At 41.9% G+C, this 25,414-nt stretch overlaps 1 protein-coding gene across 6 annotated transcripts in view; it reads right to left on the bottom strand.

The window, feature by feature from the left end:
* UTRN (utrophin) overlaps positions 1-23,603 on the bottom strand; it is a 556,162-nt gene extending 532,559 nt beyond the window's left edge. For 2 of the 6 annotated variants that reach the window (XM_086318195.1, XM_086318199.1), the window contains exons 1-2: positions 23,066-23,603; positions 17,063-17,227 (exon numbers count right to left, since the gene is read on the bottom strand). In XM_086318195.1, coding sequence (XP_086174321.1) covers positions 17,063-17,141 — 79 coding nt within the window. In that variant the 5' untranslated portion in view covers positions 17,142-17,227; positions 23,066-23,603. Of the gene's footprint in view, positions 1-17,062; positions 17,228-22,367; positions 22,576-23,065 lie in introns of those variants that run through there. The other 4 variants (XM_086318196.1, XM_086318200.1, XM_086318194.1 and 1 more) reach the window with 2 other exon arrangements.
* Between the last annotated feature and the right edge of the window lie 1,811 nt (positions 23,604-25,414).

The following is a 25,414-nucleotide window of genomic DNA, read 5'->3' as shown; positions in this document are numbered from 1 at the left end:
CAATCTCTCTCCCCCAAAACTTTAACAGAAAGGCTACTCCTGCCAGGTGCTGAAAGCAGAAAGCAGACTCCTTCCCCACCACTCCATCCCATTCTGTCTATCTCTTGCCTAAAGCTTTCCAACTCTCCCCTCTTCTTATGCCAATCACCACTCCTTAGTTCAGGCCAACAATACCCCTCATTCTTCACCTGTGACAGTCACACAGTGTTCCTCCAGGCCTCTAGCCTAGCCCCATCCACCGGCCCCACACAAGTCATCTATTCTGCAAAGAAAAGCTCATCAGATCAGCCCTCTATTTAAAACTTCTCAGAGAAGCAAAACCTTCTAAAACCAGGAGTGAGAGAGAGGAGGACATCACCAATTGCCAGAGAAAAATAAATAGCGTGTGATCAGATACTTGAATTGAAGTTTATGTTGTAGTGTGTGTAATCTGTGTGTGTGTGTGTGTGTGTGTGTGTGTGTGTGTGTGTGTGTTGGGGGAGGAATTTGGGAAATATCTGGAAACTGGACAACTTTTTTTTTAATGCTGAGGTTTGAAAAAATAAGAACTATTTCAAACCCACAAACAGGAGAATGGCACGGTGTATATCATTGAAGGGATGCTAGGCTGTATTACACAGAAGACAGCACACACCTTCATTCATTCTTCTAGCAGCTCCAAGTGCTGGCGCTGAGAAGCCATAGCTCTGCATAGCTCCAGGAATGGCAGTTGGCCCAATGTAGTTGACTTGGCCAGACTTTCACTTCTCCTCCTTCTGGGGTCAGCCTAAAGCCAGTACACAGGCCAAGACATGAGCCCCAAAGCTCGACACCATGGTCTCATTTGGGGAAACCTCTGAAGAGCCACCCCAGCTGTAGGGCTCTCTAAGGAGTCAGATGGTCCCCTGCTGTAACTGAGCTGAAGTTCAGATTTTCCCTACACTTTCCCAAACTTTCTTCCCTCATTTCTTTCAGGAACTATTCTCATATCCGGTATATCATTTCTACATTTTTTTTGGTATGGACTGCTTCATTATTTTTTAAAATAGTGTTAAATTTTAAATTAAAAAAAAAAATCCTTTCAGAGTTCCACGTGCTATACAGTAGGTCCTTGTGGTTACCCATTTTAAATAAAGTAGTGTATACATGTCCATCCCAAACTCCCTGACTATCCCTTCCCCCTATCCTCCCCACACCCCAGGAACCGTAACGTTGCTCTGGAAGTCTTTGCGTCTATTTCTGTTCAGTAAGTAAGTTCATTTGTATCATTTCTTTTTAGATTCCACGAATAAGTGATGTCACACAATATTTCTCCTTCTCGTCTGACTTGCTTCCCTAAGTATGACACTCTCTAGATCCATCCATGTTACTGCAAATGGCATTATTTCATTCTTTTTAATAGCTGAGTAGTATTGAATGCAGGAGAAGGGGATGACAGAGGATGAGATGGTTGGATGGCATCACCAACTCGATGGACATGAGTTTGAGCAACCTCCGGGAGTTGGTGAAGGACAGGGAAGCCTGGTGTGCCGCAGTCCATGGGGTCACAAAGAGTCGAGCACGACTAAGTGACTGAACTGAACTGAATATTCCATTGTATATATGGACCACATCTTCTTTATCCATCCCCCTGTCGATGGACATTTAGGTTGCATCCATGTCTTTTGCTGTTGTAAACAGCTCACTGTTATGTGACAGCCTGGATGGGAGGGGACTTGGGGAAGAATGGATACCTATATGTGTATGGCTGAGTCCCTTCTCTGTTCACCTGAAACCATCACAACATTGCTTGTTAATCGGCTATACCCCAGTCCAAAACAAAACAAAATTTTTAAATCCTTTCAGAGTTACTCAGGATACAACCCAAACTCCCAACCATGGCTTATAAGACTTCAACAGTTGGTCTCAGCTTAACTTCCCAGCCTTTACTTTTACTTCTCAACCCCACTTCGGCCACACTGAGTGATCTGCGGTTTTAACCTCCAAACCTCTGACATGTCATTGACTCCCTTTATTTCAATAGCCCTCCTCATCTCCCTCTGCCCACTTTTTGTCTCACTTGTATTCACTCTTCTGATCTTAGTTTAAATATCTCTCCTCAGGAAAGAAACCTTTCCTGAGACCCCTAGACATCAGCTACCCTTCCAGGGAGCTCACACAGCAACCTGTGCTGTTTCACTTTTTAAAACTCTAACTGCCTGCTCAATCTGTTTACTTAAAAGCTTGCGCAACCGCCCTCTCCGGGCAAAAGATTAACTGACCTCTGAAACTATGTCTTAGTCAGCCTGTGCCAATCCAAGGGCTTGACATATAGTAGGCGACAACACGCTAGTTAAAATGTCTTTTACAGATAGGATGGATGGACGGTTGGTTAGAAGGACAGATGGATGAATAGATAGATAGGGAAGTAGGTAGGCAGAGACAGACAAGTAAGTCCTTCCCTAACAATGTCCATAATAGAAAATAAAGCTGAATCTTGAAGCCAGATTCACAACCTCAAGATACAATTAAATTGGCCAAGTCAAAACCTTAGAAACCACAATATACAACCCAACAACATAGAATTTTCTAGCTAGCTCTTCTGTTTCTCCTTAAAGGTCAAGGGAATGACTGTTCTGAAATATCAGCTTCTATATTAGAATTTAAAGTTAGCCCACTGAATATTAGGATTTGAAAGACAGAACTCAAGAGAAAAAACAATATGACAATAGTAACTTCTTCTTTCTTCTATTCCTCAAACCTCTACAACAGAGCATCACATTAGGAAAAGCATCTGTTATCTGAATAATTATGATTTTTGAGCATCCCTGCTTTATTGACTGGACTCCAATGACCTTTGCACCACTTAATTGTTTCCTAAATGAGAGGTATTTCTCAACGTCTGTTCTTGATTTGTTTTTAATTTGCATTTACTCTATCCTAAAACTCCAGTACTTTGGCCACCTCATGCGAAGAGTTGACTCATTGGAAAAGACTCTGATGCTGGGAGGGATTGGGGGCAGGAGGAGAAGGGGACGACAGAGGATGAGATGGCTGAATGGCATCACTGACTCGATGGACGTGAGTCTGAGTGAACTCCGGGAGTTGGTGATGGACGGGGAGGCCTGGCGTGCTGCGATTCATGGGGTCGCAAAGAGTCGGACACGACTGAGCAACTGAACTGAACTGAACTGATCTGTTGAAAGTGAAATCAGTTATATAGGATGACACTATCCTCACATGAAACATCCTATTCTTCATTTAAGTTTCCTCTGAAATAGTTTTCCAGGCTCTTTTCACACATAAATTTTCTTCCCACTGTCCAAGACTATTCCCTTCAAGATAAAATTAATATTACCTTTCTTTGCCTCCTTTTCAAAGAGCTTTTATATTATCTTTTTTCTTATTTTAATCAACCTACTTTTTTCCTAAAGCATGACATTTCTTTCGGAATATACATATAGAAAAAAATTACAAATGCTATTAAAACAATTCAATTCAAAGTCACCTGAACAAGCCGACCAAGAGCACTACTTTAGAAAAACAGCAATTGTTAATGTAATTAAGGAGTAAAAGCTACCTTTAAAATGTAGAAATTAATCAAGTTAAGCATATTAATTCTGGAGGAAGAGCAAATACTAAAAGGGCTGTAACATGATTTATAACATAATTTTTAAAATTATACATCTGATTGAAAAATATATATATATGAATTATAATGTGAAAAGCTATCTATCAGGTTGAAGAATAGAAAACAAATCCCTTGAAGAGAAGTTTACCTTATAGCTTTAAACATGTTGTTACTAACTGCAAACCATCTTTCAAATCCTCTCCCCTACTCCTCTACACTCATACCACTCTGGTCCAAGCTCCCATGATCTCTAACCTTAGTTATTTTCACAACTTATCTGCTCCCTTCCTCCATTCAACTCTGCTCCCTTTGAAATGTATCATTCATACTGTGCACCAAGCTATCTTTTTGAAAAACAATACTTACTCCATCATTAACCCACTTAAAATCCTATAGTAGCTCCCAACAGGGAAAAGATCAAACCTCTTAGCCTGCTTTCAAAGAGCTTTCAAAATCTGGTCCCAACCTCTCTCCTCATCTACAACACCCCAGCCACACTTACCTACCAGCTGCAGGCTCAAAATACACTGTTCTTTCCCATCACCTTGGAATGCCCTCCCTTCACAGCCACACAACTACCTCTTATGCATCCCTCAAGGCCCACCTCAACTTTCTTCCTCTTAGGGCTCTCTCTTTCCCAATGAAGTAGGACATGTCCTTCCTCCTCCCCTGATTCCCCAGCTTTGGATACACTACACAGGGTTTGTGCAGGGCTGTCTCCTTACACCTCTCTTCCCAACCAGCCTGAGAACACCTGAATGAAGCAGAGACCGATGTCTTGCTCACCTCTGGACCCATCATCGAGCTACACTGAATGAATGACAAGCATGTGCTGAGTGAATAAGGTACGTATAACAGCAAGTCTGATTATTTTAAACCATGAAAGAACATGGCGAGCCTTTATTGAGCACTTAGTGTGTGCGGAGACTAAGCTAAAGGCGGCATCAGAAGGTCGTTAGGAAAGCACGTGCCCATACACAAGCAAGAGGAGCCAAAAATAGAAATAAAGAGTGAACAAGAGGGATTGATTGTGGCTCTGTGATCGATCAAAGACTAGAATGCTTTGTGGCATTTATGCTGATGTTTGAAAGATGGAGGTTTCAAAACCAAGGGGTGGGGAGGGAAGAACAATCAAACAGAGAAAACAAAGCAAGCCACGTCCCAAAGACAAGAAAAGGACCACAGGCCATCCTCACTAGCACCATGCACCTCCCTCACAGGGTATTTTTTGGAGGGAGGGAGACATAAAAAGATAGGTCAGCATCAGACTTCCCTAAGTGTTTCATTGAAACTTGCATGCAAATGAGTTCCCCTCTCTGAGCAATCTGCCTTGATGCCAGGTCCCCAGAGTAAGATCTGTGCTACACCAAATGCTCCAAAAGGCTAGTCCCAGACAGACAGCAAGCATGCGTGTGCATTCTCCAAATAACAACACCCTTCTATCTTCTAACAGGCTACATCTCTTGAAAAAGCACATGTAAGTTAGAATAATTCAAGTCACTCTGATTTTTTTTCTAGAGACACAGTATTACAATGGGATTTAATACATGATTAAGGGTCTGTTCTTGATGAAAGTTAAAGAGAGTGAAAAAGTTGGCTTAAAGCTCAACATTCAGAAAACTAAGATCATGGCACCTGGTCCCATCATTTCATGGGAAATAGATGGGGAAACAGTGGAACAGTGTCAGACTTTATTTTTCTGGGCTCCAAAATCACCACAGATGGTGATTGCAGCCATGAAATTAAAAGACGCTTATTCCTTGGAAGGAAAGTTATGACCAGCCTAGATAGCATATTCAAAAGCAGAGACATTACTTTGCCAACAAGGGTCCGTCTAGTCAAGGCTATGGTTTTTCCAGTGGTCATGTATGGATGTGAGAGTTGGACTGTGAAGAAAGCTGAGCACCAAAGAATTGATGTTTTTGAACTGTGGTGTTGGAGAAGACTCTTGAGAGTCCCTTGGACTGCAAGGAGATCCAACCAGTCCATCCTAAAGGAGACCAGTCCTGGGCGTTCATTGGAAGGACTGATGCTGAGGCTGAAACTCCAGTACTTTGGCCACCTCATGCGAAGAGTTGACTCACTGGAAAAGACCCTGATGCTGGGAGGGATTGGGGGCAGGAGGAGAAGGGGACAACAGAGGATGAGATGGCTGGATGGCATCACCAACTCGATGGACATGAGTCTGAGTGAACTCCGGGAGTTGGTGATGAACAGGGAGGCCTGGCATGCTGTGATTCATGGAGTCGCAAAGAGTCGGACACGACTGAGCAACTCAACTGAACTAAACTGAACTGATGTTATAGAACTGACCACAGATACTATAAGTAGAAGCACAAAAATAAATAGCTTTACATTCCACAGTATAACATTTTCTAAACACCTTACAAAGGGACTACAAGGATAACAAAGTAAATAGAGCATAAAGTGAAAGTCGCTCAGTTGTGTCTGACTCTTTGAGACCCCATGGACTGCATAGTCCATGGAATTTTCTAGGTCAGAATACTGGAGTGGGTATCCTTTCCCTTCTCCAGGGCATCGTCCCAACCCAGGGATCAAACCCAGGTCTCCCACATTGCAGGCAATTCTTTACCAGCTGAGCCACAAGGGAAGCCCAGGAATACTGGAGTGGGTAGCCTACTCCTCCTCCAAGGGATCTTCCCAACTCAGGAATTGAACCAGGGTCTCCTGCTTTGCAGGCGGATTCTTTACCAACTGAGCTATGAAGGAAGTATCAAATAGAGTATACCTGGAGTTTTATCTCAGAGCATCCCAGGAGGTGGCTTCTGGATATGGCCCAAGGCCTTCAACACCAAAGAAGACTCAGTCACTCTCCCAGCTGTAAGTCAGACTTGCATTTTAAAAGACAGTATTTTGATAAGGGGTCACTTTTCTTGCAAACTTTAGAATTCCCTGAGTAAAATCCAAACATGGCTCGTACACAAAAAGTAAAGAAAGATGAAAGAAAGAAGTAGACCATTCCACATGGATAGGAATCCATTTCACCGGTATCTCAGTTGGTAAAGAATTTACCTGCAATGCAGGAGACCAGGGTTCAATCCCTGGGTTGGGAAGATCCCCTGGAGAAGGAAATGACAATCCACTGCAGTATTCTTGCCTGGAAAAATCTCATGGACAGACAAGCCTGGCAGGCTACAGTCTATGAGGTAGCAAGGGTCGGAAACGACTTAGCGACTAAACCTATGTATAGGGTTACCCACTCCAGTACTCTTGCCTGGAAAATCCCATGGACGGAGGAGCCTGGTAGGCTGCAGTCCATGGGGTCGCTGAGAGTCAGACATGACTGAACGACTTCACTTTCATGCATTGGAGAAGGAAATGGCAACCCACTCCAGTGTTCTTGCCTGGAGAATCCCAGGGACCGGGGAGCCTGGTGGGCTGCTGTCTATGGGGTCACACAGAGTTGGACACGACTGAAGTGACTTAGCATAGCATAGCATAGCACAGCACTGTATAGCCCAGGGAACTCTACTTGGTGCTCTGTGGTCACCTAAACTGGAAGGAAATCCAAGAAAGAGGGGATATATGTATGCATGCATGCTCAATCACTCAGTCATGTCCGACTCTTTGCAACACCATGGACTGTAGCCCTCTAGATTCCTCTGTCCATGGGATTTCCCAGGCAAGAATACTGGAGTGGGTTGCCATTTCCTTCTCCAGGGGATCTTCCCAACTCAGGGATCAAACCTGTGTCTCCTGCGTTGGCAGGAGGATTCTTTACCACTGAGCCATCTGGGAAGCCCAATGTATGTATACATATGGATGGTTCACTTTGCTGTACAGCAGAAACTGACACAGCAGTGTAAACCAACTATACTCCAATTTTTAGAAAAAGAGGCAGAAGTTGGAGGGATGCTGCCACAAGCCAGTGAAAGCCAGGAGCCACCAGAAGCTGAAAGAGGCAAGGGGAATTCTTTCCTGGAAACTTCAGAAGGAACAAGGCCCTGCTGACACCTCTGTCTTGGGCTTCTAGCCTCCAGAACTGGGAAACTATAGACTTTTATTGTTTTAAACCATAAAACTTGTGGTCATTTTGTTACAGAAGCCATAGAAACTAATACAGGGGGGTTGATCCTTGGTTTCCTTTACAAACTTAAACTCCTTTCAGCAGCTTAAACCGCAGTTGATGTATTTGATTATCTTTTAAGACAATTCAATTATCTGATAAGTAAACCTCAAATGTACTTAAATTCTTATAACTCTAATATTGGACTTGGAGGGCATTATCCTCCAAGCGAAATAAATGAGACAGAGAAAGACAAATGCTATATGTTATCACATGTGGAATCTAAAAAATACAACAAACTAGGGAATATGACAAAAAAGTAGCAGACTCATGGACACAAAGAACATACTAGTTCACAAAATGCAGAATAGAGTTAATAATTTATAATAACTATAAATGGAGTGTAACATTTAAAACTTGTGAATTACTATATTGTACACCCACAACAGATTGTATTACTGTACATCAAACATGGCTCAATAAAAAATAAAGATTATTAAAAAAATAAATACAATTACAAAAACAAAGAGGCAAATACAATTGTAATACCTTATTAACCTTAAAGAAGATAAGAAAACTAGCATCAAGTTACTATGTTCTTGCACTTTATATCTTAGAGACCATCCCATATCAATACAGAAAGAACCTGTGATTTTTCATTGCAAATAATTACACTGTGTGAATAAATTATAACTTAAGTAAAAAGAAAGAAAATCAACATAAAGGATGGATGTGGGATTTTTCCTCACCATGAGTCAAACCATATCTGTCTTGGAAATTTTTCTTAGAAAAAACAGACAATAAGTTTTTATGATAAGCCCAGAGTATTCCATGAAAGAATTCAGGTTTCTACTCTAACCTTGCAGCAGGAAGAGGTTAAATGCACCAAACTGAAGACCAAGGTGCTCCAAGAAGAACTATTTCAAGGCTGAATATTTTGGTAGGATCTTCCAGTTCAACAGTCCACAATAAGAAATGCACCAAAGTTTCATCACTCTCCTGCTCTCTTTACACAATTTTACCTTTGCTCAGCACAAGAATACAAGGAAAAAGAAAAAAAGTCCAAAACCACAAAATCCACTACCTCTTAAAATTATTTAAAAAGAAGAGGTTGTAAGTAGAAATAGTCTTCAACATTGGACCGTAACTCTCCTTTCTCCTCTGAAATGCACAGACCACTTTCACTTTGGTTCCAAGAGTCTTAAACCTGCTTCCGTTGCCCATAAATCAATGGCACTAAACAGAGTAACTGCAGAGCTTGTTAGAACTCCAGACGCCGGGACCCCACCCCACGTGACTGAGTCGGAATCCCAAAGGGTGGTTCTGACACGCAGCCAGAGTTAGGAACTCTGAGAGGCTGAGCCCAAAACCCGACTTTCAAAATAAAAGCATATGTCGACATCTATGTAATTACTGAACTAATGAAAATCACAAGACTCACCCATAAGGAGCAAGAGAACCAATCAATTCGTATTAAAGCCTTTTTCACATAAATATCCTACACCAAAATCTTAATCAGAACAAGGCATGAGACAAATCTGCAAACATTCAAACAATGGAATTAGAGAAGATGATCTCATCAGATAATATCTTTTTAATCATGGGATTTTTCTAACGTGCCAGTTTAGAGACAGAAAGTCATATTTTTTACTGGATTTCTCTGCTCTATCAGAAATGTCATTATCAATGTGCTTGTCAATGTGCTTTGTTCTGATCTTCAGGAAAAAGAATGTTACATAATTCAATAAATTCAATACTGAGATTGATGAACTGGACAGAAATTATAATAATTAGCCTGCCACCCACCCACCAAAAAAAGTTCATTCGAAAATATTCACCTACAAAATGTTATTCTCCTGCTTTACACCTTGATTTTAATGACTGTGACAAACATAACAGATTTTTTGTTTGTTTGTTTGTTTTTTTAAGTGAACAGATCTCAAAATCGGTATAAGGTTGTGCCAATGCAAACTTTAATCTTAACTGCCAAGAGGGCACACACACAAACAATTCCTATTACTCGCTAGGCTAGGAGAACAAGCTTCTGACAGAGAAGGTTCACAGAATATAAATAAATCTCAGGTGTTTGGTTGTGAAAAGGCATGAATGTCAAGGCCAGAGAGCTACATGGAACCTGGGACGATCTGCCTCCCACACTTGACCTATGTAAATCCAGGGGTAGAGCAAGGAAAAGGGAAAGGACTAGGTCTAGCTCAGATTTCTCAGTCCACAACCGTCATTTCGACAGTGAATATATACTAAAGTTTCACACCGATTCACCTCTCAAATACTAAACTGACTGTATTTATTATTAAGCAATTAAAGCACGCCAAAAAATAAAAAGAGTAAAACAGTAAATATGTATGCCTACACACACACACACAAACCGCTTAAAGAGGAAAAAAAAAATCTAACCAGTACATGTGAAACCACCTAAGTAATCTTTCGCAATAGAATTTTAACTAATATTTACAACTGCTTCAATGATCTTGCATGTTCCCTTGTTTCTTGAAAATCATCCTATCAACGTCTAGTTCAAATCTGGGCTCAAATAAGGTTCAATAAAACTGAGCTTTCCATTCTGTCTATATACTAAAGACTTCTACTGCTTAGAACATTCTCCAAAATTTATGTTTTCCTGTGGAGAACAGATCACCTACACAGCTTTCCCAACCTTAGTAACAGGTCATGAGAATTACATGAATGCAGAAATCTTTTTTATGATGGCACTATTTCAGCCTAATGAGGTACCAACACAGAATATTTTATGTGCATGACAAGAATAGCTGCTCTCCTCTGTTAGAGCTGAATTTCCACCAGGGTCACTGTCCCTCACCACAAATCCCCAGGGCTCATGGAAAAAAACCAAACACGCTCAAAGACTCCCTTCAAAGCACAGGCATTCCAGCCAAGTAATGCTTCTAGGGGGCGGGGGGAGAGAAAAAAAACTATTTTTCACAGTCCCTTAAACTCTTTAGGAAAATTCCCCACACAGATACTTCTTTAAAGGAAAGATAAAGAAGACCAATACAACGTAACCACTGTTTTTCCTAAAGAAAGGCCTCTAAAAGATAAACAAATAAGGTAACCTTCCTCCCAGCTTCATAAAACCACATCTTTTAAGAAAGTTTAAACATAGTATCATGCAAACACAGTATCATTGTCAGGCCTGTTATAAATGTAACCAGGTATAATATTCCATAGTAAAGAATTCATTTTATTTTTATTTCACTGGGCTCCCTTTTCTCCCCTCCCAGTCGACTCCCAACCAACCCTTTCAATGCCATAGATACCCATCCAGGCATCAGACCAGGCCTCAAACTGTGCCAGACTGCAGTTCATCTGAAATCCAGTACCTTTTTTTTTCACCAGCCAGTTAAAAGCCTTGAGCAGCAGGCAAAGGAAAAGAGAAAAGGGAATTCATGTCAGAAACAGATTATTAGTTTTTCTACCTTCCACCCAGAGGACTGCCAGTCCTCTGCTATTTTCCTTTGCTAACTTCTAGAAGAGAATGATAGAGACCAGAGCCAATAATCAGGGCTGAGAGCGGCAGGTCGTGTCTCCTGTGATCGACCTTCCCATGGCAGGACAGGATGCCCGCCAGCGGCTGGAGCAGCTCTATCTCACAGCCAAAGGCCCCAATTTTGTAACCACAAAGGCAGAGGCAGAGGGATGTAGCAAAACAATTAATACTCTGCAAAATTTCTAAGGAATTAATTTAGGCATGAAAAAAACAAAGGACCATCTGGCAGCAACAAAATAAACTACCTGGTAAATTAGGAAACTGGGTACTCTATACAGAGTTCGAATGCAGAGTTTCTGGAGTCAGATCAGCTGAGTTCTCACCCCAGCTCTGACATTTCTAACTCCGTAGCCTTTTTCATTGAATAGACATTCATTGCTTACCTGCTATGAGCTAGACACTGGGCTGAGTCCCAGGGATGCATGGGTCCCTGCTCTTGTGGAATTAAGCTGAGTAGGACATTGAAAGAAAAGTTCAGGTGTTAGTTGCCCAGTTGTGTCTGACTCTTGATGACGGCATGGACTGTAAGGCTTCTCTGTCAGTGGAATTCTCCAGGCAAGAATACTGGAGTGGGTAGCCATTCTCTTCTCCAGGGGATCTTTCCCACCCAGGGATCAAACCTGGGTCTCCTGCATTCCAGGCAGATTCTTTACTATCTCAGCTACCAAGGAAGCTAACACACACACACACACACACACACACACACACAAAGAGAAACAAGAAAACTACCAGAGAGTGACTGGGCATAGGGGGAACTTAAATATACAGATACAGTCAAAAGTGACTGGGAGTGACCTTCCTCATGGTCTTCTGGCTAAGACTCTGCACTCCCGATGCAGGGGGCCCGGTTCGATCCCTAGTTGGAGAACTAGATCCCGCACGTCACAACTAAAAGATTCTGTATGCCGAAACAAAGACTGAAGATCCCTGGTGCCACAACTAAGGCCTGGCACAGCCCAACATTAAAGATTTATTTATTTGACTGTGCCAGGTCTTCGTTGCATTACGTGGGATTTTTCATCGCCCAGACTCTACTGTGTCGGTCGAGCTTAGCTGCTCCACAGCATGTGGGACCTTAGTTCCCAGTGTTGTTGTTTAGTCACTAAGTCATGTCTGACTCTTTTGTGACCACAGACTGTAGCCTGCTAGGCTCCTCTGTCCGTGGGATTTCCCAGGCAAGAATACTGGAGCCGGTTGCCATTTCCTTCTCCAGGGGATCCTCCCAACCCAGGGATCGAACCTGCATCTCCTGCATTAGCAGGTGGATTCTTTACCAGGTTTAGCCACCAGGGAAAACCCTTAGATCCTGAACCAGGGATCAACCCACATTCCTGCACTGCAAGGCAGATTCTTAACCACTGGAGGGACAGGAAAGTCTTGTAAATAAATAGTAACAACAACAACAAAAAGATGACTGGGAGAGTTACTTCCTAAAGTCAGCAGGCAAGTTTTCTCAGAGGTGATACTAAAGCCTAGATCTACCTAATAAGAGGAGCCCATCAGGCAAAGACAGGGAAAGAGGGATGTGCAAAGGCCCTCAGCCAGGCATGGCTGGGCCGCTGCAGAAATAGAAAGAAGGTCAGTTTGGCAAATTAGTTCTGTGTGGCTCATGTCTGTCATGTGTAAAACAGTCGTTGTGAGGATGAAACTCTGAGCACCACATCTGCACACTGTATGTATTCAATAAATGTCAGTTGCTAGAATTATCATAATCAATGACATCCCATCACTAGAGGTGTGCAAGAAGAGGTTGGGTACACAGGGGCATGGCCAGGCAACAGGACCTCTCGGGTTCCATCAACAATTAGGTCAGGATTACACAAGAAGAGAAAAAGTGAAGGAAGCAATGATAAAAATGTTACACTCAGGCTTCCTGCCTAAAGGCTGTTAAAGAACGCTTTGAATCATATAACAATGAGGAGTTTTACCGACTAATTCATTCAACAAATGGCCCCTTCCCATGTGAAAATCTATGATTCTAATCCCTACTAGTCAAAATCCCCACAAAGAGCTAGTTGGCACAGTCTTTAGCCCTGAGGTCTACCCTCTTTATGGGGCTTTGAGCTAAAACTTACCAGAACAGCATTGAGAAGAACAGAAAAGGTTGACTTATTCTATGTTAGTGGCATTAAAGTGTCAGTATTGATAGAATAAAATAGCAGTGAGGCTATTCTTTGATTTTACACATATCTCAAACCACTTTATTATTTCATGTTTAAAATGTTCCAAGCAGAAGTTTACACACCACAGACTCCATTGATAATATATTTCACTTAAAAAAAAAAAAAATCTTACTCTTGATCTACTCTCAAAATATGTAATAAACTGTAAAACTTTCTGAAGCTCACTAATTCCGGCTATCAAAGATGTACTGATTAATGACAGACAAATTTGTCTTGCATGTCTTTAAGTTAGGGAAAGATTTATTTTTACCCAACCCCAAGCCCTGAATCATTAAAGATCATATTCTTTCAAGTTCTTTTCTAAAATTCACTCAAATCCAAGACAAATGTATTACAATCATTAAAAAATACATGATTTTTATATTCATGAAATATTTCATCACCTACTCTTGATATTTCAGATTTCTGTTTAGTTGGTAGAAATTACTTTAAAAATTATTAAACCTCATACACTGCATAAAGCAAATTAATATTGAATGAGGGCAATATAAACAATCTTAATACCTTAACATAAAATGCACCAATACTTAAGCCAGGCTTTTAGACTGTTCAAACTTAAGGATTTGAGGAGGAACAAGATAAATCTTCACAAACCAAGACAAAAGTTTATCAGTATAATCTCAGCATCAGGTCTTCCCTACCCCAATCTCTATCCCCTCCACCATAACTAGACCCTCAAAAGGTAGAAACACAGAATAGATTTGAATCAAAATTCTCCTATAGGAGAATATGAATTATATGTATATGATTCCTTTGACTTTCAGAAAGCAAGATTGACATTAACAGGCCCATTCAAATCCAAATTTATCTACTGCCTTTTGCAACATAATCCAGCCAAAAGAATGTGATTCAGATCTCAGCTATGCAACAGCTAAATTTTCAATGCTTTTTGAAGTAGGAGCCATCAAAAATAAAAAAGAAAGTAACAGTCATCACCTTGGCATTAAAACACTTGAAGCAATTTGAGATTTTTAAGAATACTTTAGAAATACTTTAAGAAGTAATACAGGCTCATTGAAAAGCCTTTAACGTGCATATGAGTAAAAAAGAGAAAAATAATAGTCCCCAAATACAAGGATGACCACCATTAACATTTTCATGTACATTCTATTGAACTTTATTGGAAAAAAAATTTTTTTCACATAAATGACTTTATATTGCACATAATTTTTATATAACAACATCAAGAACATGTTTCTATGTTCATATATATACATATTCATTAACATTTTTATGAATGTATAATCTTTACTTTATGAATACACCTTAATTAGCTCCACTGAGATTCTATATGATTTAGTCAAGTGCCCTACACTTAAGGAACAGCATAGGCTAATCATTGTTTCCTAAAGTTATTTGCCTATCACATTCTTTTTTAACTTATATATTAGAATTTACGCTTATTTCAAATGTTTTGGTAAATTATGATTTTATCAACCCTCAGTATTGGATTTTTATGGTATTTCTAATTTTTTTTCTATAATAAAAATGCTATGATCAACTTTTTGCTTGTATATTTCTGTATCTTCCCTAGGAACAAAACTCCAAAAATAGAGGTACTGAGCCAACTGGAATGCCTATGTTAAAAATACAGTAAGTTCAACCCAACTGTCCCCAATAGTATATGAGAATAGTCAGTCTTTTGAAATGGTCATTTTTATTTTATTTTTTTTTAACTTATTATTTTTTAATTTATTTGGCTGCCTCAGATCTTAGTTGCTGTACACAAGATCTTTTGATACTGTGCTTGGGCCCCAAGGCATGTGGGATTTAGTTCCCTGACCAGAGGTTGAACCTGAGTCGTCTGCATTGCAAGGCAGATTCTTAACCACTGGACCACCAGGGAAGTCCCAGAAATGATCATTTTTAATTTAAAGAGTAGTTTAAAAGTTATGTGTACTCATCATATATAATGAGTATTTTTAAACTTATATAATTACTTTTTTATGGACATGGTTAAAGTACACAGTTATAAATATCAAAGGTCTTACCATAATGGAGGTTGACTCAGAAAACTATTTAAGAACATAACTCCTCACAATTTATAGAACATGACAAGCATGGATGCATTAAATTGTCTCACTGTCATCTTCCTCCTTGTTAACATCTATATTTTTCTGGACATACATTCTGTACTGTTTAGAAGATATTAGTAATCCCTTACATCAACACAGTACTTTATACAAGTAAAGCATTTAAATCAAGACAGATTTTAGGGGGCATTAAACTTTCTCGGAACATACTTTAAAATAGGATGTTAAGCTGTACCCCCCGAAAAGATCCTTCAAACTACACAGTAGTGGCTACACATTTAGAGCCAAGACTGTAATAACCAATCTTTACCAATCAACCAACACCAGGGCCATGAAGGGAAATATACCTTAAATGTGTGTGTGTCAGTAGATCAGTCATGTCCAACTCTTTGTGACCCCATGAACTGTAGCTCACCAGGCTCCTCTGTCCATGGAATTCTCTAGGCTAGAACACTGGAGTGGGTTACCATTCCCTTCTCTGGGGGATCTTCCTGACCCAGAGATCAAAGCCGGGTCTCCCATTGCAGGCAGATTCTTTACCATCTGAACCACCAGAGAAACCCTCATCTCTATTAATTTAGAGCCTATTTTCAGTGCATATTTCTACAGATTCATACAATAAAAAGCAACCTTCTAACATAATATAAAGATGGTTCACATAGCAAAAACAGACATGAGGTTCCTTTTTTGGTTTTAAAGTGACACTGGGTATTAAGTTTATAGCCCAAACTAACTCTCAAAGTTACTTAAGTATAGTGTTCACACCCCGGGTGAAGTTCTGTGTAATTTTCAAAACTCAGGTCCTGGCTCCTCAAAAATATCCCCCCATAGAGTCTATCTCAGACTCATATTTGTTGCTTTTTAAAAATACCAAAATTTTTACTTAGTAGGTCTGGAGTGGAGCCAATTTCTCTGTATTAAAAAAAATAAAAACAAACCCTCCCCAGTTGATTCAGTTATACAGCCAGAGTGGTAAAGTACTTGGTTATATAAAAAGACTGGGGGAGGGAGTGATATCCTTACATAATCAATTTAAATCTTCAATGAAAACCATTCATCTGTCTTAATCTGGTTTCCTAGATAACCTAGGTAAAACTGTACCTTGAGAGGTTTATAAGATGCTTCGAAAAGGGAAACAGAGGTAGAAGAACACCTGTTGGCCTAGCACTGGATAGAAATGGGATGGGGGAGAGGGTGTATGAAAGCAAATCTCAAGAGGACTACCCACCCCATCTGAAACCACACCATTTCTTACCTAAAGAATCATTTTTTAAGCTGCATTTTTATGTTCAAGAGGTTTCTTATAAATGAACAGCAATCAGCTAACAGGTAGCAGTTTCACCAAGCAATGCCAATCAACATACCAGGAGACCAAGATGGATTGAGAAATTAAGACAGAATACACAGAGATATCAAGAAGGACATGGCAGCCCACTCCAGCATTCCTGCCTAGAGAATCCCCATGGACAGAGGAGCCTGGCAGGCTACAGTCCATGGGGTTGCAAAGAGTTGGACACAACTAAGCGACTAAGCACAGCACACACAGAGATATTGTATTACCTTTTACAGTGTAATAGTCATTTGTCAGATTTCTGTTTCTCAAAAGAAGTTTGTCTCATAAGAACAGTACAAAACAAACAAAATCTCGTGTCTTCTAAGTAGCTTATGAACAAAAATCAGCCATTTTCTGAAGCTTCCGTTACTTACCAGATCTGGACTTAATGATGTCGCTGAACTCATTCTGCCCATCGTCTGCTCTGGCCTCATGTTCTCCATACTTGGCCATCTTAGTTGTGTTTCAATATAATCCAAAGGCTTGACAAGATCCTCTTTTAAAGACTTTCAATTTTCTATAATTATCAACATCAATACCTAAAGAGAAAGGGAAAACATAGATTTTAAAAAATATACAAGACTATATTAATATGTTGTAATATATTAATACATGCTGACATATTATATATAACATATTTCATATAGATGTAACATATAACCATAATATATATCAGAGCTGTATAATATATATGCCTATAAATATTAAAATATATGTATATATATTATATATGGGCTTCCTGGTGGCTCAGTGGTAAAGAATCCACCTGCCATTGCAGGAGACGCAGGGGTCTAGGATTCAATCCCTAGGTCAGGAAGATCCCCTGGAGAAGGACATGACAATCCACTCCAGTATCCTTGCCTGGAGAATCCCATGGACAGAGGAGCCTGGTGGACTAACGTCCATGGGGTTGCAAAGAGTCGGACATGACTGAGCAACTAACACTTTCACTTTCATATATAATGCACTGATCTGGGCAATGGAAATATGACTATCAAAGAGACAAAACCTATACTAGTTTGAAATCCACAGACACCAAGCAATTAATTATATAATGGAGTGTTTCATTATACTACTAATATGTTACAAAAGTACAAAGGAGAAGCATAGAGTAATATGAGCATACTGCAGAGACGAATCTGACCTGCTCTGGGCAATTAAAGAAGGCTTTCTTGAAGATGTGACATTTGAGCCAAGCCTTCAAGGATGAGAGATGGGAAGAGAAAAAAGGTAAGAATCTCCCATGTAACATGACAGGAAGCATCAAAGAACATTCAAAAATCTGAGCATAGGCCAGTGCTTTTGGAGCCTAAGAGGAGAGGGATTTGTTGAACTAGGTGAGGTAACAGACAGGACCAGGAACAGGGCTGTGAATACAGCCTGTACATGATTTTGTTATTTCTCCAAAGAGCAGTAGGAAAATAGTAGATGATTTTGAGCTGGGAAGCAACATACGATTGTGACCTAAATAAGTGTAGATTGAAAGAAGTGGGTGGACATGTGGGCTATTAGATATTAAATGAAGGCCAATAGGATTTGGGAACTGACTGGATATGAGAGTTTCAGGATACTGAGGCAACAAAATGACTGCCCAATTTTGGCTTGGGCAATTGAGTCACTGGAGCATGAGTGTCTGAAGGAAGAAATAAGTAGTGTGATTTGGATTGCTGGAGTTTGAGATATACAAGTGGAGATAACCAAAAAGTCTGATCTCAGGAATGGTCCAGATTATATGTAAATCTGGAGAGTTACATGTTATATCCATTGAGACAGATTTTTTTCTGGAAAACACATCATGTGAATTCTCCTGAGAACAGACATCACTCAAAATAATTTTAATCTTTTAGTAATTAATGAGTCGAGGCATGTTGAGAATTTACAGAATCGAGGATTCTACCCTGCACTACCACTTTTCTTTTAAAATGTCATCTGCCTTAGAACTTTCTGGAACACAATGCCAAGCAACCCAAATAGAATCAGAATTCAAGTTTATGTTCAGCAACTTGGCTATATCCTAACATCCTCTTATGAGCACCCCAAATGCCAGCTAAATAAATCAATCATTTAATTGGGAAAATAACAGTCAAGACATCCCAATATTAATCTACAATAATAGACATTAATTCACATATTATAATAGATATCAAAACAAGAGTTTATTGTTAGCTAGGATTAGACAAAGGAGTACGTCAAGGCTGTATATTGTCACCCTGCTTATTTAACTTATATGCAGAGTACATCATGAGAAACACTGGACTGGAAGAAACACAAGCTGGAATTAAGATTGCCGGGAGAAATATCAACGACCTCAGATATGCAGATGACACCACCCTTATGGCAGAAAGTGAAGAGGAACTAAAAAACCTCTTGATGAAAAGTGAAAGAGGAGAGTGAAAAAGTTGGCTTAAAGCTCAACATTCAGAAAATGAAGATCATGGCATCCGGTCCCATCACTTCATGGGAAATAGATGGGGAAACAGTGGAAATAGTGGCTGACTTTATTTTTGGGGGCTCCAAGGTCAACTGCAGATGGTGACTGCAGCCATGAAATTAAAAGACGCTTACTCCTTGGAAGGAAAGTTATGACCAGCCTAGATAGCATATTCAAAAGCAGAGACATTACTTTGCCAACATAGGTCCGTCTAGTCAAGGCTATGGTTTTTCCTGTGGTAATGTATGGATGTGAGAGTTGGACTGTGAAGAAGGCTGACGCTGAAGAATTGATGCTTTTGAACTGTGGTGTTGGAGAAGATTCGAGAGTCCCTTGGACTACAAGGAGATCCAACCAGTCCATTCTAAAGGAGACCAGTCCTGGGATTTCTTTGGAAGGAATGATGCTAAAGCTGAAACTCCAGTACTTTGGCCACTTCATGCGAAGAGTTGACTCACTGGAAAAGACTCTGATGCTGGGAGGGATTGGGGGCAGGAGGAGAAGGCGATGACAGAGGATGAGATGGCTGGATGGCATCACCAACTCAACGGACCTGAGTCTCAGTGAACTCCGGGAGTTAGTGATGGACAGGGAGGCCTGTCGTGCTGCGATTCATGGGGTCGCAAAGAGTTGGACGTGACTGAGCGACTGAACTGAGCTGAACTGAGGATTAGACAACTCAATTATTTAATTCAAGGATACATAATATGCCATTACTATTTTGTAATATAGTTCATTTTACATATCTATTCACTATTTGCTTCCCTGGTGGCTCAGACGGTAAAGTGTCTGCCCGAAATGCGGGAGACCCAGGTTCGATCCCTGGGTTGGGAAGATCTCCTGGAGAAGGAAATGGCAACTCACTCCAGTACTCTTGCCTGGAAAATCCCATGGAGGGAGGAGCCTGGTACCAGGCTACAGTCCATGGGGTCTCAAATAGTTGGACACGACTGAGCGACTTCACTCATTCACTATTTAGAAGTTCTTACATATTATGTTTACAATATACAACATTCAAAGACACATCATATTGTTTTATGATATATTTCATAACAATATAAATACATAAAATGTAAAATTTCTTTTCCTTAGTAGTTAGGAAAGGGTATGTTCTAATAATAAAGAGGTCAAAGTTCCCTTAAAAAAGATTTTAAATGTTAAAGTGTTTGAGGCAGATGAAAACTGATGAACTACTAAAGCTTTAGGAACAATTTCCTCTCCAAAAGGGAGAAATACATGGATTGGATCATCAGCCTGAATCTGAGAGATTTTGTGAGAGTATAAAAACATTTCTCCCTTTTTATACTGTCCACTACTATTGCACTTTATGGATTACTATGTAATTAGGTTCCTTTTGGGGGGTAAATACCTGCTAAAGATTTGCTAAATTCTTAAATCTATTTTATTACATTCAAGTACCAAAAATTTTGTTCAGAAGAATACACATAAAATTTTACTATGAAAATCAATTTTTCCCAACAAAAAATTCTCTTTACTGGAAAGCAACTAATTATTTCCTTTAAAATACATTTCTAATTCTCTCTTTCATAAGTGGTCTTAGCCAAGGTCTTCAAAAGATTTTTCCCATTCCACAAAAGAGAAAAGTAAACTGCTTGCACAGAACTGTGTTTCATTTGCACATTAATATTCCTTCATCATAAAGTTCTACTTTGCCAGCTCCTTAAGATAATCTCAGATTTTCTCTTGATAATCAAAATCCTTTATAGGCTACACAGATTCAGCAGTAAGGGGGATCAGAGGACAAGGAAAGCCTGGGCAACTTGGGAGAACTGCAAATGACCATTTTAACAGTGACATAGCCACTGACTGATACTTTGTGCCACTAATTGGCAGGGGTCTCCAAGTTGAGTAACATTTGGCAGCAAGTCATTATTGGTTGCCGGAAGACAGGATCAAAGTTTCATCACAAGGCGCCTCTGTGCGACCCTCCACTTCCACATATATACTATGGAAACACCACCATCTTCCACACCAAGGTAGGTGACAAACCGAATAAAAGAAAGAGATATTGCTTTATAATTATAATTTATTGTTACCTCTGCTCTAAGTTCTGTTTCCCCAAAATGAAGTGCTGCAAAGTTTAGCCAGCTCTTTCTCACTGAAACCAATACCCTCAACTCTACATCCAGTTCCTTCTTCAAAACTTCTCTGGCTGTCATAGGGAACCAGAAGCTACCACAATAAGCCTGGGTTAAAAGGACGGGGGATGGCCTTAACAGGCAAAACTCATGCTTTAATTTTTTTTTTTAATTTGGAAATTACAAGATGTAAAAATACAAACATGTTTAACAATGTACAATTATGATGGAAATATGCTGTAGGTCCTTGGGCAAAAAGTACTCATTCGTTTACATAATCCTAAGAATGCCAGAGATAGTGGAAAGGAAAGCCCGGGGGCCAGAGTTTGAGGCTCAGTGTGAAACTTAGTAAAAGACACCGCCCAGTGCCAAGAATTGCCATTCATTCTCGGAAGCGCTCCAAGGGAAGTTCATACTGTTGTGGTTAATGCCATTTACGGGGGCAATCAATTTCAGGTAAACAAACACCTGAAGGAGAGTTAAAGCGCAGTCTTCTCGGTCTCAGAAACTGGTCCAGGGGGCGGGGAATGACTCCGCGTAAACCATGGCCCTCGCTCCCCGGTGCTCTGGAAGCCGAAGCACCCAGGTGCTCCGCATTCCTGCAGCTGTCGCCTGATTCCCGGGTCCTCTGGTCCACTAGCAACCAGCCCAGGGGCGCCCACCCGACTCCCGAGGCCCATGCAAGTTACAAGGGAATAGATGCGGCTACTGCCGGGTTCCCAGGAGCACAAAGCTCCCGCCCGGACCCAGAGGATCCGGGCTTCCCAGAACTCGGTTCACTCCCCCACAAGGGGTTACAACCCGCGAGGCCCTGGTAACCCAGGTCACCTGGGAGCTGGCAAAGAGAAGACTCTCCCCGGGGCGTGCCTGGAGCGGGGGAGCAGTTAGACCCAGGTTAGACCCGGGCTCCCCAGTTCAGTGGAAAACAAAGTGTGAGTCCTCTGGCTTCTGCAAGTCGGGCACACTCTCAACCATGGAGTCACTCCCTTTCGTAATCTGGGGCTTGGCTTAAAAAAAAAAAAAAAATCCACTTTTAACAGCGTGCCTTCTAAAAGTTGCACAGCGTAAAATTTGTGCTGTGTCGCTTTCCTAAAGGGGCCTTGAGCAACCAGTGCCTCGCACCCCAAGCCACACAAGGACATGAATTACCTTACCAATTGCCGCAAGAGATGCCAAGGATCCGGGACCCCAGAAGAGTCAATCGCGCGGGACTACGCACCGACTGAGCGCTCCTTGTCACCTCACCAAAGCCCCACCCTCGGGAGCAGCAACGGCCTGGAGATCGAGCACGTTTCCTGCCAGGCGGATGGCTGGGAACGTCTCCCCACCCGGTCCTGGCGGACACCTCCGGGGCCCCGCCTTCCCGGGGCTGAGGTGTGTGTGTGTGTGTGTGTGTGTGTGTGTGTGTGTGCGTGCGCGCGCGACAGGCCCTCCTAGGAAGCCACGTCCCCTCTTGGAGATCACTGGCCCAGAGCGCATGGAGGAACGACCCTCTCACCCTAGCCAGGAGAAAAAATTCAGGGAGTCAAGAGGCTGCCCAGAACCAGTCGAAGGAGTTGGGGTCGTTAGGAAATACTACACGGATTCCGAGGACTTCCGAGCCCGAGCTCTCCCCCACGTTTCTGGCATTCCCTGTCCCGGGGCGGGGAGCTGAACTAAGGTTCCAAGGAAAGTGCACGCAAAAGTTGGTTACATCTTAGGCTCAGCCTTGAGAAGGAGCTCGGGATCCTGTGCTGATCCTGGGCACAGGAGCCGCTGAAAACTCCATCCTCCCCGCAGCCTACGTCCCGAGTCCCGGGGCTGTGGTCACATTACCCGGCCCGAGGCTCAATAATGCATGGACTTACCTGCTCCCATGCCCCGCGGGCTGCCTCGCCCGCCCGCCGCCGCCGAGTCCCAAGCCGGCCCAGGCCTCCTCGGATGTGTTTCAGGCGTAGTAATCGCGGGTGTGTGTGCAAACGTGGGCTTTGTGGTGCGGTATATATATATATATATATATATATATATATTTTTGGTTTGTTTGTTTTGTTTTTTTAAGGAAATATGGAAAACCAGACCAGATCCGAAAGAAAAAAAAAAATTTTCTTTTTGACACTCGATTGTAAACGCCCCTAACTTGTGCAATCTTCCTGCCCCGTAGTTCCGCCAAAAACAAAACAGTCCCAGTGCAAACCTGGAACGGGCGCACAGGCACCAAGTTTGCCAAACACTGGAGAGTTTTCCGTCTGCAGAAATGACCCCGAAGGAGGGTGGCGGAGGGTGGGGGGGCACCGCTCCCCGAGATTCCCCAATCGGCTTCGGGAGCCGGAGGCTCCTCCTCGCCCCTCGGCGGGAGAAAGCCCGCGGGCCGCTGCGGCCGCCCGCTCCCCTCCTCCGAGGAAAGGCGACTCCACAACTTCGTGCGCCGGCGGCTCGCGCCCCCGGCTCCTCCTCCTCCCCTCACCCGCCCGCCGGCCGGCCCCTTTGTTGAAGCGGGGAAAGGAGCGCCGGAGGCCGGGGAGGGCGGAGGACCGCGGGGTGCGCGCCGCCGCCCTCCTGGGAACCGGCTCCGGTCCCGGCACACGGGTTCGTCCTCCCCAGTAGAGGGGCGCCGAGCAGGTCCGGCTGCCCCTCGGCTCTCCCGTCCCGGCTGCCGCAGGGCCGGCAACTTTGTTCCGGGAGATGAGGTCTTCTCGGCTCCGGGTTCGGCCCCAGCCCGGTCCAGGCGGCCACCGCAGGCTGGGCTCCGGGGAACGTGGCGCCCCGGGTCACCTGACCGCGCGCCCCGTCAATCAGCGCCCGCCCCGCGCTCCCTCCCCGCGGGCAGCAGCCGGGCTGGCACTCGGCTGGCCTGGAGCGGCGCACCCGGAGCGGACGGTGCGTGCCGAGAGCCCGGAGCTAGCATGGATGCCTGGTGCTGCCACGGTCCCGTTTATTCAGATTAACCGAAAATGTGAGTCACACCCACCCCAGGCCAACCCGGTCTCGTTTTCCTCCTTTGAGAAATGAATTCTCATTTGCCCCTCCACTCGCCCCATCTCAGAGTGTTGACGTTGTCAAATTTTTGGTCCTAGTTCCAAGGGTATATTTATTTAATATAATTTTCTTGGTGTCGTTTTTAATATTAAGAAAAACTTGACAATTTCGTTTTACATTCGTTCATACATATATACAAAGTGTTTGCGCTGATCTTATTTTTCCATTTTTCCACTATACATACACACTAAAACATCTGTTACAGAGTCTATTTCAAGGCTAAGGTGCTGGTCAAAATAATATCTGGTAAGAAATGCCTTTGTGCTGTGTATGCATTTTTTAAATTTACATATTCCATTCCCAGTGTGTTCCTGTGTTTCTCTCACATGATCAATACACTTGGAGGGGGAAAAAAAAAACCAGCAACCTAAATTCCTAGTTCCTATAAACAATGAGAAAAGGAACTCTGGTTTGTTGCTGGTTTAATATTTGAGAGTTAACAACTTATGAGTTAGTAAAGACAAACGCTAGGGGCCTTAAACAGTTTTTTCAGAAAGAACTCACTAGTCTTTTATTAGTTACAGAGTAAAAGGTCTGAGGGTGGCCTGGAGGGGGTTGCATTCTGAAACACAGTATTCCTTATAAAATCTCTAGCTTAGACTCCTTCCTTTATGTAGAGTTTCTTCACATAAGCCAAATAAAATCCAGAATATTAATAGGAAATAAGTATAATTAATCATCTGCTTTCATTCATTCATTCATTTTACAAACATCGATTTGGGGCCTGCCAGGTTCACTGGTGCTATGAAAAATACACAGATAAATCTGGCAGAGGTGTTGCTTTAAAGAATTTCAAATCTACTAAGTGAGATAAGGCAAGTAAAAAAATAAAAATATACAAGATCAGCGATAAGTGCTATAAGAAAAGGATAGATCAAATGCTTTCTGAGTCGGGCTATATCACAGGAGACTGGGGCTTCTTTTAACTGATAATTCTACAAGCTCTTAAAGCTACTTGCCATGCACTGTGACTTGGTGGAGTTAATGGAAACTCAAACTTCCTTGTTTAAAATAAAACCACTTGGGAATGTTTGAGGATTTCATTACTCAAAATTATGTACGTGAAAAGCACTTTGTAAATTGCAAAATGCTACACAAAGATTAATTTATTAAACTCAAAATTTTGAAGAAAAACAGTCATTTGGGAACCTAGAATTTCTGAGATTTCAAGCTCTGAGGGA

This window comes from Bos grunniens, chromosome 9, assembly GCF_055505025.1.
Source record: "Bos grunniens cultivar Pamir isolate PY7600 chromosome 9, Bosgru_T2T1.0, whole genome shotgun sequence".
Taxonomy (NCBI): domain Eukaryota; kingdom Metazoa; phylum Chordata; class Mammalia; order Artiodactyla; family Bovidae; genus Bos; species Bos grunniens.
The sequence above is the reverse complement of the archived record's forward strand: the minus strand, read 5'-3'. Positions and strand labels throughout refer to the sequence as shown.